At 42.4% G+C, this 14,246-nt stretch overlaps 1 protein-coding gene across 1 annotated transcript in view; it reads left to right on the forward strand.

Moving 5' to 3' along the window:
* The first annotated feature begins 8,755 nt into the window (after positions 1-8,755).
* LOC146009367 (secretory phospholipase A2 receptor-like) overlaps positions 8,756-14,246 on the forward strand; it is a 54,800-nt gene continuing 49,309 nt past the window's right edge. Inside the window, exon 1 of the mRNA XM_083149668.1 lies at positions 8,756-8,855. Coding sequence (XP_083005794.1) covers positions 8,774-8,855 — 82 coding nt within the window. The 5' untranslated portion in view covers positions 8,756-8,773. The remainder of the gene's footprint in view (positions 8,856-14,246) is intronic.

Consider the following 14,246-nt stretch of genomic DNA (forward strand, 5'->3'; position numbering starts at 1 on the left):
TGTGCTCTGTGACCTGACCTGTGCCCTCACTGCCCTGTGCTGTGCTCCGTGCCATGTGCTCCGTGCTGTGCTCCATGACCTGCCCTGTGCCCTCACTGCCCTGTGCTGTGCTCTGTGACCTGCCCTGTGCCCTCAATGCCCTGTGCTGTGCTCCGTGACCTGCCCTGTGCCCTCACTGCCCTGTGCTGTGCTCCGTGACCTGCCCTGTGCCCTCACTGCCCTGTGCTGTGCTCCGTGACCTGCCCTGTGCCCTCACTGCCCTGTGTTGTAGACTTGAGAGTCAGTGACTGTTTATAGGTCTGAGCCCTGTAGTGTGATTTAACTAACTAGGTGCTGCAGTGCTCACACGTAGGGGCTGCAGTGTCCACTGTCCAGGGGCTGTACTGTGGCCCGTGCCCTGTTGTGATTTATTTAGCCCTAAGCCCTGTGTTGTGATTTATTTAGCCCTGAACCCTGTGTTTTTTGTGATTTAACTAACTAACTCAGTGCTGCAGTGCTCACATGCAGGGGCTGCAGTGCTGCTGAGTAGTACACTGTGTACAGGGGCTGCAGTAATACAAGGGGCTGTGTCCAGTGTGACGGCCTATATCTTATCCATTGTCCAGTTGTCATGAGTCACTCATCCTGTGTCCTGTGTGACGACATATCCTGTGTCCAGTGTGACGTCATATATCCTGTGTCCAGTGTGACAACATATATCCAGTGTCCAGTGTGACGACAATATATCCTGTGTCCAGTGTCACAAGTCACAACATATATCCTGTGTCCAGTGTGACATGTAATGTGTGCCGGCATATATCCTGTGTCCAGCGTGACATATATCCAGTGTCCAGTGTGACGACATATATCCAGTGTCCAGTGTGACGACATATATCCTGTGTCCAGTGTGACGACATATATCCTGTGTCCAGTGTGACGACAATATATCCTGTGTCCAGTGTCACAAGTCACAACATATATCCTGTATCCAGTGTGACATGTAATGTGTGCCGGCATATATCCTGTGTCCAGCGTGACATATATCCATTGTCCAGTGTGACGACATATATCCTGTGTCCAGTGTGACGACATATATCCTGTGTCCACTGTGACGACATATATCCAGTGTCCAGTGTGAAGACATATATCCTGTGTCCAGTGTGACGACATATATCCTGTGTCCAGTGTGACGACATATATCCAGTGGCCAGTGTGACGACAATATATCCTGTGTCCAGTGTCACAAGTCACAACATATATCCTGTGTCCAGTGTGACATGTAATGTGTGCCGGCATATATCCTGTGTCCAGCGTGACATATATCCATTGTCCAGTGTGACGACATATATCCAGTGTCCAGTGTGACGACATATATCCAGTGTCCAGTGTGACAACATATATCCAGTGTCCAGTGTGACGACATATATCCAGTGTCCAGTGTGACGACATATATCCTGTGTCCAATGTGACGACATATATCCAGTGTCCAGTGTGACGACATATATCCTGTGTCCAGTGTGACGACATATATCCTGTGTCCAGTGTGACGACATATATCCAGTGGCCAGTGTGACATCTAACCATTGTGTGACAGCATATATCCAGTGTCCAGCGTGACATATATCCAGTGTCCAGTGCACAGGAGCTGTGTCCAAGGGCGGTGTCCAGAGGCTGTGACCAGTGTGACGGCTGTGTCCATTGTCCAGGGGCTGTGTCCAGTGTGACGGCTGTGTCCAGTGTACAGGAGCTGTGTCCAGAGGCTGTGTTCATTGTCCAGGGGCTGTGTCCAGGGTGACAGGCTGTGTCCAGTGTCCAGGGGCAGTGTCCAGGGGCTGTGTCCAGGGGCAGTGTCCAGTGTCCAAGGGGCTGTGTCCAGTGTGACAGGCTGTGTCCAGTGTAAAGTAAGAAAAAGAAATAAAAGTAATAAATAAAATAAAAATACATTTTTGGAGGATGATGGAGGAGGAAATAGTGGGAGTGCTGAAGCTGCTACCACCAGTCATGACAAGGCCGATACCTCTTTGTATTTGCTGTTTGGAGCATTTCTCTTTTTTTGGGATAGTTTATTAAACTGCCACCCTGTCTGCCCCTGCAGTGCCGCTCTGCCAGGTTGGAAGTGTAAGGTCCACATGTATGTGATGCCGACTGCTGTCGCTTAGCTTAGTCATCCAGCTACCTCGGTATACCCTTTTGGCCCAACTACAGTAAATGAAAACAATTTTGTAAGCTGTGAAGTGATCAAAATTGACTAGAAATGAGAGGAAACTAATGTTATTGAGGTTAATAATACTTTAGGGGCAAAAACAGGCCCAAATTCTGTTATTTTAGACATTTTTAGCATTTTTTCATAAAAATCCAGATCCAAAACCAAAACCCACAAGGGTGGTTTTGCCAAAACCAATCCAGATCCAAAACACGAAGGGAGATCCAGATCCAAAACCAAAACCCGAAAAAGTGGCCGCCGCACATCTCTACAAATTACGCCACTGGATGCTGGCACACCCACAACACACCCGCTGACTTAAACCACCCTCCTGTTAATGCCAAGGATCTCTAGGCAGTTCCGATCTGTGTCTGACTGCAGTATCTGTAGGGTTCCAAACACACTAGCAAAACACTGTGGGTAAAATGTTAAAGGTGGGAGAACCAGAAAGTGGGAGATTTTGGGAGAGTTTTTCCATTTAAAAAAAAAAAAAACAGCAATAAATGACATGGCAAAATCAAAATGGTTATGCCGTGTAAATGATTGTGCTAAAAAAAGTGAAAACTCCCCAAATCAACCATTTTTAGGTTCTCTCCCCCTATTACATTTGGCCTTGAGTGTTTGCACCTGCTTCCAAACTTTGTAGCTTTGTAATTGCAAGCTTAACCATTCTTAATATACTAACAAAAGACTTGCATGGACTACAATGTATTTATTTCCACATTTCTGGATAGAGGCTGTGCCCAGGGGCGTGGTCATGAGTGTGGGTAAAACCTTACCTCCCAACAATCTAATATCCAGTCTCCAGACTCCTGCATGGTACTGCCGCACAACTTACTGAAAAGGGGGCGTGGCCTCAATAAAAGGGGCATTGCTTCACTCTGAGCTGCTGGCCATGCCCCCTTTCCCTCTGTCTCAGTGAATAGATGCTATTTGCATGCGCACAACATGTATTCACCGCTGCTCTGCTAAGCACCACCACTACCCGTCACTGCTGGCCATGGATGAGACATGGGACAGTCACATAAAATCATGACTGTCCCACGAATACTGGGACAGTTGGGAGGTATCATATACTGCATTGTATGTCATATTTGCAGACATTTTCTTATTATTCTAATCAAAAGCACCCTTATGCCCCACTGCATGCCCCAGAGACCAATCATGCACCATATGACTCAGTGCCAATTTATGCCTCTTATATGCCTCAGGCTCAACTTATGAACCTTATATGCTTCAGAGCCTCCACAATGCCCACCTCACACCTGCCAGACCAGCCCAGATGATCCATCAGTGCCATTGACCCCATTTACCTGATATTTTAGTTTCTTACTTTGCTGAACCCCCCCCCCTCCCAAAAAAAAAACTCTCATAGGGCAGGATGTAATGAAGCCTTAGTTTGGCAGCCCTGATGGATCCTGGTTGAACTCGGATGTGTTGTTAAAGGGGTAAATATTTACAAGGCATGGTCTTGCCTTGTAAGTTATTGCCCCTTTAAAAAAGTCAGAGTTCGGCTGGCATCCTTCACAACCTCTGAAGTCGGATGTCATTGCATCCTGCCCATTATGTCCAACTTTATAGAGCTGTTGGGTATGATACTTTTTAACTTGGCTCTCATTACATCACAGCCTGCAACTGTTACACTACAGTATATGGCACATTCTGGTTGGTCTGAACCAGACCAAATTGCATGAGAAGTTGGATCAGATTTGCCTTCAGAGCTTTAAAGACGCATGTCATTACATTGGCCAAGTTACAGGAAAAACTTAGGCATTATATTGTCCTTTTCTCAATGACATAACAGGACGAACACACATAAAACATACAAAATAATTTTTTCTCTTGAGAACTTTTTTGAGAGTTCTGAAATTGTTGTGAATTGGTCTTAATCAGTATGGTCTTATCAGACTGTTTACTTATTTATTTATTTTTTTGCACAAACCAAAGGAACTTATATAGCAGGAAGTTTGATGTAGAACTCTTTCCTGCTTCTTCCTTGCTTGTTGTTATTTCTTTTTTTTACCTGTGGAGATTTTTCAAAATGCACTTAAGGGTAGAGTGCACCGCTCATCGCCCACCAATACTGAAAAGCAAGTGGGAGAAAGCAGCGTGCACAGACACCCAGGAGTGCAACATATCTGCCCTTAATCTGTACACTCTCAGGGTACAAACCTCATTGATTGAGGGTAGACTTCCCTGCAAGGGCATTGCCAATCAGGGAGTCACCCACTCTAACACTGAGAGATTGAATACCCTAACTTTTTTCACACCCAAATCTGCAACTGTCACACGGACAGACCCACTCAATTGTAAGGACTGGTAGAGCCAGCCCGGTAAGAGCAATCAGCAGCAGTCACCGTGGTAACAAACAAACTGCAGGGGTGTACTGACACGAGTTTGTTCTACCTTTTCCTCTTATTTTTTGTGTTCTACATACCAACTATTGGTTACATAGAAATCATTCTCTCAAGAAAAACGCATTTACTTTTCTACTTTTTGAATCCTACTTTTGTAGAAGGGATCCCCGCTCTTATCTTTTCAAAAATAATGATAAGAGACTAGGCCTGATAAGCATTTCACATATAACTATTATTGGTGTAAAATAAGTACAACCAAAATATTCGCGGTCCACTTCATACACTGTGGTACCTCCCCCCCTTTTTTGTGTGATTGGTAGCTCCCAATCAGAACTTTTCTCAGATTGGTTAGCCCCATACTGATTAAGACCAATTCACAACAATTTCAGAACTCTAAAAAAAAAAAAAATAGAGTTCTCAAGAGAAAAAATTATTTTGTATGTTTTATGTGTGTTCGTCCTGTTATGTCATTGAGAAAAAAAAACTTTTTTAATGAATACATGATTAAACGTTAAGTTTTAAATTCAAAGCGTGCCCCCACAAAAAAGAGAGTACTTTCTCTTTTCTTTTTTTTGCATCATGTATTACTCTCAGGGGAGCACCTCCACAACATCTATTAGTGCAGAGGCACGTGATATATCAAAATCGTGGATCATCACATACATTACATACATTGTACTCTAAACTATATGTGGTACTAGTGCACAGGTTATCAGTTCCAATACCCCCTTCCCTATTTTGAAATCGTAATTTCTACTGAGTTTTTCTCAGTTTCTTACCTGTAGCACAGCAAAACCACAGGTCTTTCTCTTAAGACCCGCATAGTAAATTTGAGACATACGGACATACATTGGTAGACACCAGGACAGGGAATGGCATTTAGTCTCAAAAAAGAACTTACTACAAAAATGAATGTCAATGATGACCTAAGTAATATTTTTCCGCAAACCCTTACAAATACCACTCAGGACTCAAAGTGGCATGAGGATTTAAGGAGACTTAAATTAGCCCTACAAAAACAGACACGATTAAATTGGGAAATTACAACGTTAGAAAATTATTCAAAACAAAAAATTGTTCCATGAGGACTACGTCCAAAAAGATTTCCGACATTTGATCTAGCCACAAGCCTGCTCAAAACAGAGTGGGAACATTGCTTATTGAAATGTTCACAAGAACTAATGAACATCTTGAACAAACATCACATGCTCATATTGAACGATTGTGAAAAGGAGATAGAATACCTCGGTACCAAACTGGAAGAGTGGGAAAAAGACTGCACTTTTCAAAAAACGTTCGAAAAAATAAAAGAAGATTTACAAACATACGAACAAACCCTATTAGAGAGGAAGAAAACAAAATTTTTACGTGACAAACGAGATTTCATGAGTGGCAAGATCTTTAAATGGACAAATCCCCCAATCAATAAAACCCAAAGGTATCAGAGTGGGTATACTTCCTCGGAAACTGAACATTCCGATACAGAGGACAGTCAAAACAACTCAAGATCCCTCCTCAATACACCTCACTCCTCAGTCTCCTATTTTTTAGGAGAGGGTCCGGACATACAAAATCACTATCGCCCCCCAAGAAGAGAGGGATACGGAGGGGAAGGAAGAAGACAAAGAGAAGCCAGAAAATGGCAAACCCCTCAAAGACAATCCCCACGATTTCAGAAGGATTTCTAACCAACGATTCCAATCTTAGGGTAATTAACCTATCCTCAAAAACTTTATCCACCCAACAAATCAAAGTCCTGAGTAAAGGATTATCCTTTTCCCCAACAACAACTTTCGATAGATTCACCTGGGCGAAGGATCTACAACTTTTTTGTAGAAAGGTTCTTTTGAAAAAACATTTTAACAAACAATAATCACCAATACAATATCCATCTGCAAATACAGGAGAGAACCAGATGGCCCATAATATCTCAGAAATACATGAATCCTTAACCGAGGAAGATTATACTGCAGTAGCCATCCTAGAAGAACTAGAGTTGGAAAACCATGAGTTCAATACATCTCAGAAAACTAGTAGAGATATATTGAAAAAGAAAAGTACTTTCATGCCTATGATGAACACGTGCCTGGAAGTAAAGGTGTTCTGCGAACTGATATCACAAGAGATGGACATCATATACCTGAACACACAGGACAACAGGACCAAAACTGACAACCTCACCCAGGGAGAAAGGGAAACCATAAGAGAGATCAGTCAATGGGAAGACACAGTTATAAAGCCCTCAGACAAGGGCGGGAATATCGTACTGTGGCCAAAGGAAGCCTATATGAAGGAAGCATATAGACAACTTTTGGACAAAACCTGCTATCATCTCATGATGTTCAACCCTAGAGATAATTTCAGGTTGACATACATGAGATTGATAGATGGAGCCCATAAGAAAGGCATTATCACGAACAGCGAATTAGCCTTCTTGAAGGTTGACAATCCCAAGGTCCCTACCTTTTACATGGTGCCTAAAACGCAAAAGAATTTGGAGAATCCACCTGGTCGCCCAATTGTATCAGGGATAGGAGGCATTTTAGAACAGGCCAGCATCTTCATAGACCATCACCTAAGACACCACGTGCATACACTTACCTCGTATGTGCAGGATACACGGGATGTTTTGAAAAAACTGAATGATGTCCATCTTGACCCAAATCAACACCTGGTAACCTTGGACGTAGAATCGCTATATACCAGTATTGATCATGATCAAGGTATATCAGCGGTCAAATATTTCCCCACCTTAGAAGGCATGGACGACTTTAAGGACTTTCTTTTGACTCTACTGGACTTCGTGTTAAAGAAAAACTATTTTACTTTTGACGATAAATTCTTCCTCCAGACCCGGGGAACAGCGATGGGTGCGGCATGCGCACCCACGTATGCCAACCTGTTCCTCGGGTGGTGGGAGAGGGAGGTCGTCTTTAACGAATGTAATGATAAATACACCCACCAGATTATTACCTATATAAGATATATAGATGATATCTTCTTAATCTGGCAGGGAGAAGAAAAAGATCTCCATGAGTTTATCTCGATCTTGAATTCCAACTCGCTTAACCTGAGACTGACTTACGTCAGCCAGACGGAAGCGACCTTCCTGGACTTACAAATCTATCCCAGTGAGGACGGCAATAGTCATACCAAACTCTTCAGAAAAGAGACTGCAACGAATAATCTATTGCATAAAGAAAGCTCAAACTTCCCTTCAATGATCAAAAATCTTCCAAAGGGTGAGTTCCTTCGCCTAAGAAGAAACTGTACCACCAGGGAAACATTCTAAACCAAGAGGACAATTGTAAGGACTGGTAGAGCCAGCCCGGTAAGAGCAATCAGCAGCAGTCACCGTGGTAACAAACAAACTGCAGGGGTGTACTGACACGAGTTTGTTCTACCTTTTCCTCTTATTTTTTGTGTTCTACATACCAACTATTGGTTACATAGAAATCATTCTCTCAAGAAAAACGCATTTACTTTTCTACTTTTTGAATCCTACTTTTGTAGAAGGGATCCCCGCTCTTATCTTTTCAAAAATAATGATAAGAGACTAGGCCTGATAAGCATTTCACATATAGCTATTATTGGTGTAAAATAAGTACAACCAAAATATTCGCGGTCCACTCCATACACTGTGGTACCTCCCCCCCCCCTTTTTTGTGTGATTGGTAGCTCCCAATCAGAACTTTTCTCAGATTGGTAAGCCCCATACTGATTAAGACCAATTCACAACAATTTCAGAACTCTCAAAAAAAAAAATAGAGTTCTCAAGAGAAAAAAATATTTTGTATGTTTTATGTGTGTTCGTCCTGTTATGTCATTGAGAAAAAACCTTTTTTTAATGAATACATGATTAAACGTTAAGTTTTAAATTCAAAGCGTGCCCCCCCCCCCCCCCCCAAAAAAAAAAGAGTACTTTCTCTTTTCTTTTGTTTGCATCATATATTACTCTCAGGGGAGCACGTCCACAACATCTATTAGTGCAGAGGCACGTGATATATCAAAATCGTGGATCATCACATACATTACATATATTGTACTCTAAACTATATGTGGTACTAGTGCACAGGTTATCAGTCCCAATACCCCCTTCCCTATTTTGAAAGCATTATAATGCCCGGAAATTTTCTTGGCCAATAAAGTCATCTTCCATTACATCCCGGCCGAAGTATCTGTTTTAAATATAAAGTGTGTGATTTATTTACTTACAGAATTTACTGAAACCCCAATGAGAAATACCCATTACATAAACCTCCTCAGAAGCCTAGTCATCATCATCTTAATCCTGTGTTGTGCCCTTGGAGTTATGGGTAGGTAATCATGTATTCATTTCTCTTAGGTAATCATTTTTGAATAATATTAAGCTGTCAAATTTGTATTTGTTTTTATTTATTTTAACATTTTGAGTTCAGAAATATTTGATTATTTTGTTATACTTGTTATTATGGTGTTAGTTCACTGCACTGAGTATAGTTTTATATTTGATAAAGCTTTTATCATTTTTATGAAGTGGTTTTGTAAATAACCAGACAGGCACCTGTGCAGGTGTTTATTATGTTTATATTTTTAGTTTATACAGTGGTGAAAGGTCATTAGGTCGACACCTGAAACTCAAGCATTAGGTCGACAATGACAAGGTTGACATTCAAAAAGTCGACATGAGTTTTTCACACTTCTTTTTCGAGCCAACATGTGCCGACAGGTGGTATTTCATGCCCTACCATCCACTAGGGCGAAGAGGGAGAATAGAATGGGGTGCTGAGTGCAGATAGGCACTGTGAATGCATTGGAGCAACAACCAAGGTGAATAGAATCCTGGCTTGTAGTAAATAGGGCATAGAAGCATGGGATGACACTGTAATCATTCCAGTCTGCAAACCACTGGTTAGGCCTCATCTTGAGTTCGGGGTGCAATTCTGGGCTCCACAGTATAAAAGGATATGGTAGAACTGGAAATGGTCCAATGTAGGGCAACCAAATTAACGAAAGGGATGGAATCCTTAAACTACGAAGAGAGATTAGCCAAACTAGAATTATTTACACTTGAAGAAGATGTCTAAGAGATAATGTACAAATATATCAGGGGGCAATACAGGGAATTGTCAGGCACCTCCTTCAGCTTGAGGGCTGAGTGCAGGACTAGAGGACATCCCCATAGACTCGAGGAAGAGCAATTTTGCACACTACAAAGGAAGGGTTCTTTATGGTATGGGCAGTGAAAGTTTGGAACTCACTGCCAGAGGTGGTAGTACTCGCAGACACTATGAACATATTTAAGAAGGGGCTAAAAACATTTCCATAGGGAAACAAAACACAAGGTTACAACCCTGCTGTTATGGTTTAGCAGAGGGATGAGTACACAAAGTATGCAACAACTAGTTTATAATCAAATTCTTAAAACTTGGTCAGGAAAATCAAAGCATTATACAATCTATTATTTTAACAGGTTGAACATAATAGATGAACATTTTTTTCAACCTTACTCTGTAATAAGTATAGGTACATACAGTAATGCTCATAAGTTTACATACGCTAGCAGAATTTGTGATTTTCTGCCCATTTCTCAGGGAATATGAACGATAACTCTCAAACTTTTCTGTCACTCATGGTTAGTGGTTGGGTGAAGCCATTTATTGTCACACAACTGTGTTTAATCTTTTTTAAATCATAATTACAACAGAAACTACCCAAATGACCCTGATCAAATGTTTACATACCCCAGTTCTTAATACTGTGTATTTCCCCCTTTAACATCAATGACAGCTTGAAGTATTTTGCGGTAATTGTGGATGAGGCTCTTTATTTTCTCAAATGGTAAAGCTGCCCATTCTTCTTGGCAAAAAGCCTCCAGTTCCTGTGAATTCTTGGGCTGTCTTGCATGAACTGCAGGTTTGAGATCTCCCCAGAGTGGCTCAATGATATTGAGGTCAGGAGACTGAGATGGCCACTCCAGAACCTTCACTTTATTCTGCTGTAGGTCGCCTTGGCTTTGTGTTTTGGATCATTATCATGTTGGAACGTCCAAGTACGTTCCATGTGCAGCTTCCAGGCTGATGAGTGAAAATTTTCCTCCAGTATTTTCTGATAACATGCTGCCTTTGTAGCTCACACATCTCCAAAACATCAGTGATCCACCTCCATGTTTCACAGTAGGAATGGACCTTGTTGACTATAAATGTAAAGTTTATGGTTGTGGCCAAAAAGTTACATTTTGGTCTCACCACTCCAAATGACTTTGTTCCAGAAGTTTTGAGGCTTGTTTCTGTGCTATTTGGAGTATTGCAAGTGAGATGCTTTGTGGCATTTGCATAGTAATGGCTTTCTTCTGGCGACTTGACCATGCAGCCCATTTTTCTTCAATTGCCTCCTTATTGTGCATCTTGAAACAACCACACGACTTTTTCTCAGAGAGTCCTGTATTTCAGCTGAAGTTTTTTGTGGATTTTTCTTTGCATCCCGAACAATTTTCCTGGCAGTTGTGGCTAAAATTTTTGTTGGTCTACATGAACGTGTGAATTAGTTTTCCACAGAACCCCTCATTTTCCACTTTTTAATTAGAGTTTGAACACTGCTGATTGATTGGATATCTTTTTATATCCCTTTCCTGTTTTATACAGTTCAATTACCTTTCCCCGCACATCCTTTGACAATTCTTTTGCTTTCCCCATGACTCAGAAACCAGACATGTCATTGCAGCACTAAATGAAAGATGCAAGGGTCTTTCGGGAGACCTTTTGTACACACACACACTGATTACAAGCAAACAGATCACAGGTGGGGATGGTTACCTTTAGAAGCCATTCAAACCTGTTTGTGTCAACATGTGTGCATGTTATCAGGCCAACATCTCCAGTGTATGTAAACTTTTGATCAGGGTCATTTAGGTGGTTTCTGTTGTCATTATGATTTAAAAAGACTAAACACAGTTGTTTGACAATAAATGGCTTCACCCAACCACTAACCATGAGTGAAAGAAAAGTTTGTGAGTTGTCATTCATATTCTCTGAGAAATGGGCAGAAAATCACAAATTCTGCTAGGGTATGTAAACTTATGAGCACAACTTATGAGCATCCACCTTGTCTGCCAATCCTAGGCTGTGACTTCCCTTTCCTGCAGAAGCTGGCTACATGGCATGACACTAACAAACAGCTACTGAGGCATCTCAGGGGCCAGATACTACCAAATCTTGGCATCTGGGAGAGCTACTCCAGCTACTAAGCCACTCCAGCATGCCAAGACTGAGAGGAGAAGATATAATTGCAGGACTTTGGGAAAAACCAATCCGATGATATCAATCTGGTACATGCTGACACCTGCTGGCGCTGCTGGCTACTTAACACAAAACCACAAACAATTGTGTCCTCTTCTTTCCATGTAGCATCCACTAGTTAAAATAACAAACTGAAGGGTCCAGATAGCAAGCTGAATTGGAGGAGCCGCAAGTGTGTTAACACTTAGGGCTCCTCCTGGAGGATTTGCCAGTGATGTCAGACATGGGGTACTCCTCCAGCCAATCAGCAGCGGGATCCGGGGGAGCTCCGTGGCTGATTGGCTAGTCACAGGTACATTTGAATCCCATGTTAAAATTCAACATGGGTGTCTATGGGCGGTTCCCATCTTGATAAATATTTATAATAGAAAAAATCAGGTGCAAAATAAAAATCTCTAAACCCAGGGCCGGTGCCAGACACCGTAGCGCCCCAGGCGGGTGGGGGTGCTCCGGCGCTCACCTGCTCCCTGGGGGTCCTGTTATTGCGGCAGACCAGCCACTCCACACGGGGGGGGGTGCCGGCTCCCTCACCTGCTCCCCCGCTCCCCTGGGGGTTGTGGTGGGGTTCCGGGCATCGCGGTGGCAGACCAGCCGCTTCACACGGGGGGGGGCGGGGTTGCCGGCACCTAGTCCCGGGTATTTGGTTGCTCCACACAGGAGGGGGGTCCAGGTATTGCGGCAGCAGGCCAGCCGCTCCACACAGGGGGGGGGTGCCGGGATGCCGCTGCGTCCTTCAACTTGGGGGTTGTCAGGGGTGGGGGGTGACAGAGGATGCAGAACGCCAGGGGTGGGCAGGGGAACGGGTCCTCATAGGGGAAGTTGCGGATGCTGCGGCCACTTACCTCCATCCAGGGGGGGGGACCTGCTTCAAATTGCGCCCTCCAGTGGCCGGCGCCCTAGGCAAATGCCTAAGGCTGCCTAGTGGTGGCGCCGGCCCTGTCTAAACCCCTGAGGAAGTCCCAGCACATAAGAAAGGGACGAAACCGGTCAGAAACCGGTTTACCTCTCCGTTCCCGCTGACTTAAATCAGATAAGCATATATTTTTATGTCAAATGTACGGGTCAATTTTTTACTGTTTTTATTGTATGCGTATTGTTTTAAATAAATGTATTTTATGAAACTATATTACGCTATCAGCCTTTCCCTTGTGGGAGTTTTTTGGTTTTAAGGGCTCCTGTACTACCCTGATGGGAACTACACCTGGACAGAGTTATTCCTAGTGTGAGTTCATCATTTGTTTTCATAAACAACTTTTAATCACAGGGTGTAATTAATAATAAAAATAGCCACAAGGTGGCATTGTTCACCCTTATAATTATTCTTTATGCACAAGCACTTTAGAAAAAAAAACACTTTTGCACAGATATTATTGCTTTATTGAAACTCCTAATAATATCCTTCTGGACATTTCGCATATGAACGAACATCCTCACGCCTTCGGCGGAATTTGAAAGCAAAAGAAAAGAAGGAACATTTAGGAGTGAAAGACATCACTACACGTGAGATTGCTTAATATTTCTGGTACGCACATAGAAAGCACCTTTAAGGTTTGTCACAAATTGTTTTTTGTCAACACTGAAGGCGCAGAAGTTTTACCACAAAATAGACATTTCTATGGTCCTATGGAAATTAGGCCAATCTGAAAACTTTTGCTAATGCAGTATATAATCTGGAGTGTTGATATTATATTATTATTTTGTACTTTTATAATTTTGTCACTTATACTATTATCCACTAAGTGAGGGTTAGCGCTATTTGTGCACCACACAGTGTATGCAAAATAAAACAGTTTCATCAAAAACTGGGGGTCAGCAGTGCTTTCAGTGGCCCTGGTTGTATTCAGAAAGTCATAAGCTTTCCAATGACTTATCACAATGCATGAAAACATCAAACATACCATCGACCCTGAAGGGATCGTCCAATTAAACCTATCTTCAAATTTAGATTATCCCTTAAGATGATAAGGTAGTGTGCAACGTTTGAAGACAAGGGGTGACATTCAATAGGTAGTGATTTGGTTTTTTTGGCGATTTTTAGAGCAAAAACTGCCAAAATTTGACATTTTTCCGAAATCTGCAACTTAATGAGATGCGAATTGCGGCAAAAATCACACTTTTTGCTGCAAATTCGCACATTCTGAAGAAGCGATTTCCCAATTAGCATCCAGATGTTTTCCCATTGAAAAACATACAATTCGCAAATTTAATTGGGTGTGAATTTGGAAATCGCCCAAAAAAAATGTGCAAAAAACGCCAGAAAAAATAGACCAGGTTCTGACTGGCGAATTTGTCAGAAACATGCACAGATCATTGCGGTCTGTGCATGGTTCTGGTGTTAAAAAAAGAGTCAAATTAAAAAAGTGTAAAAAAAAACCGGCGTGGGTTCCCCCCTCATGAGCATAACCAGCCCCGGGCTCAAAGAGCCGGTCC

This window comes from Crinia signifera, chromosome 6, assembly GCF_055691185.1.
Source record: "Crinia signifera chromosome 6, ASM5569118v1, whole genome shotgun sequence".
Taxonomy (NCBI): domain Eukaryota; kingdom Metazoa; phylum Chordata; class Amphibia; order Anura; family Myobatrachidae; genus Crinia; species Crinia signifera.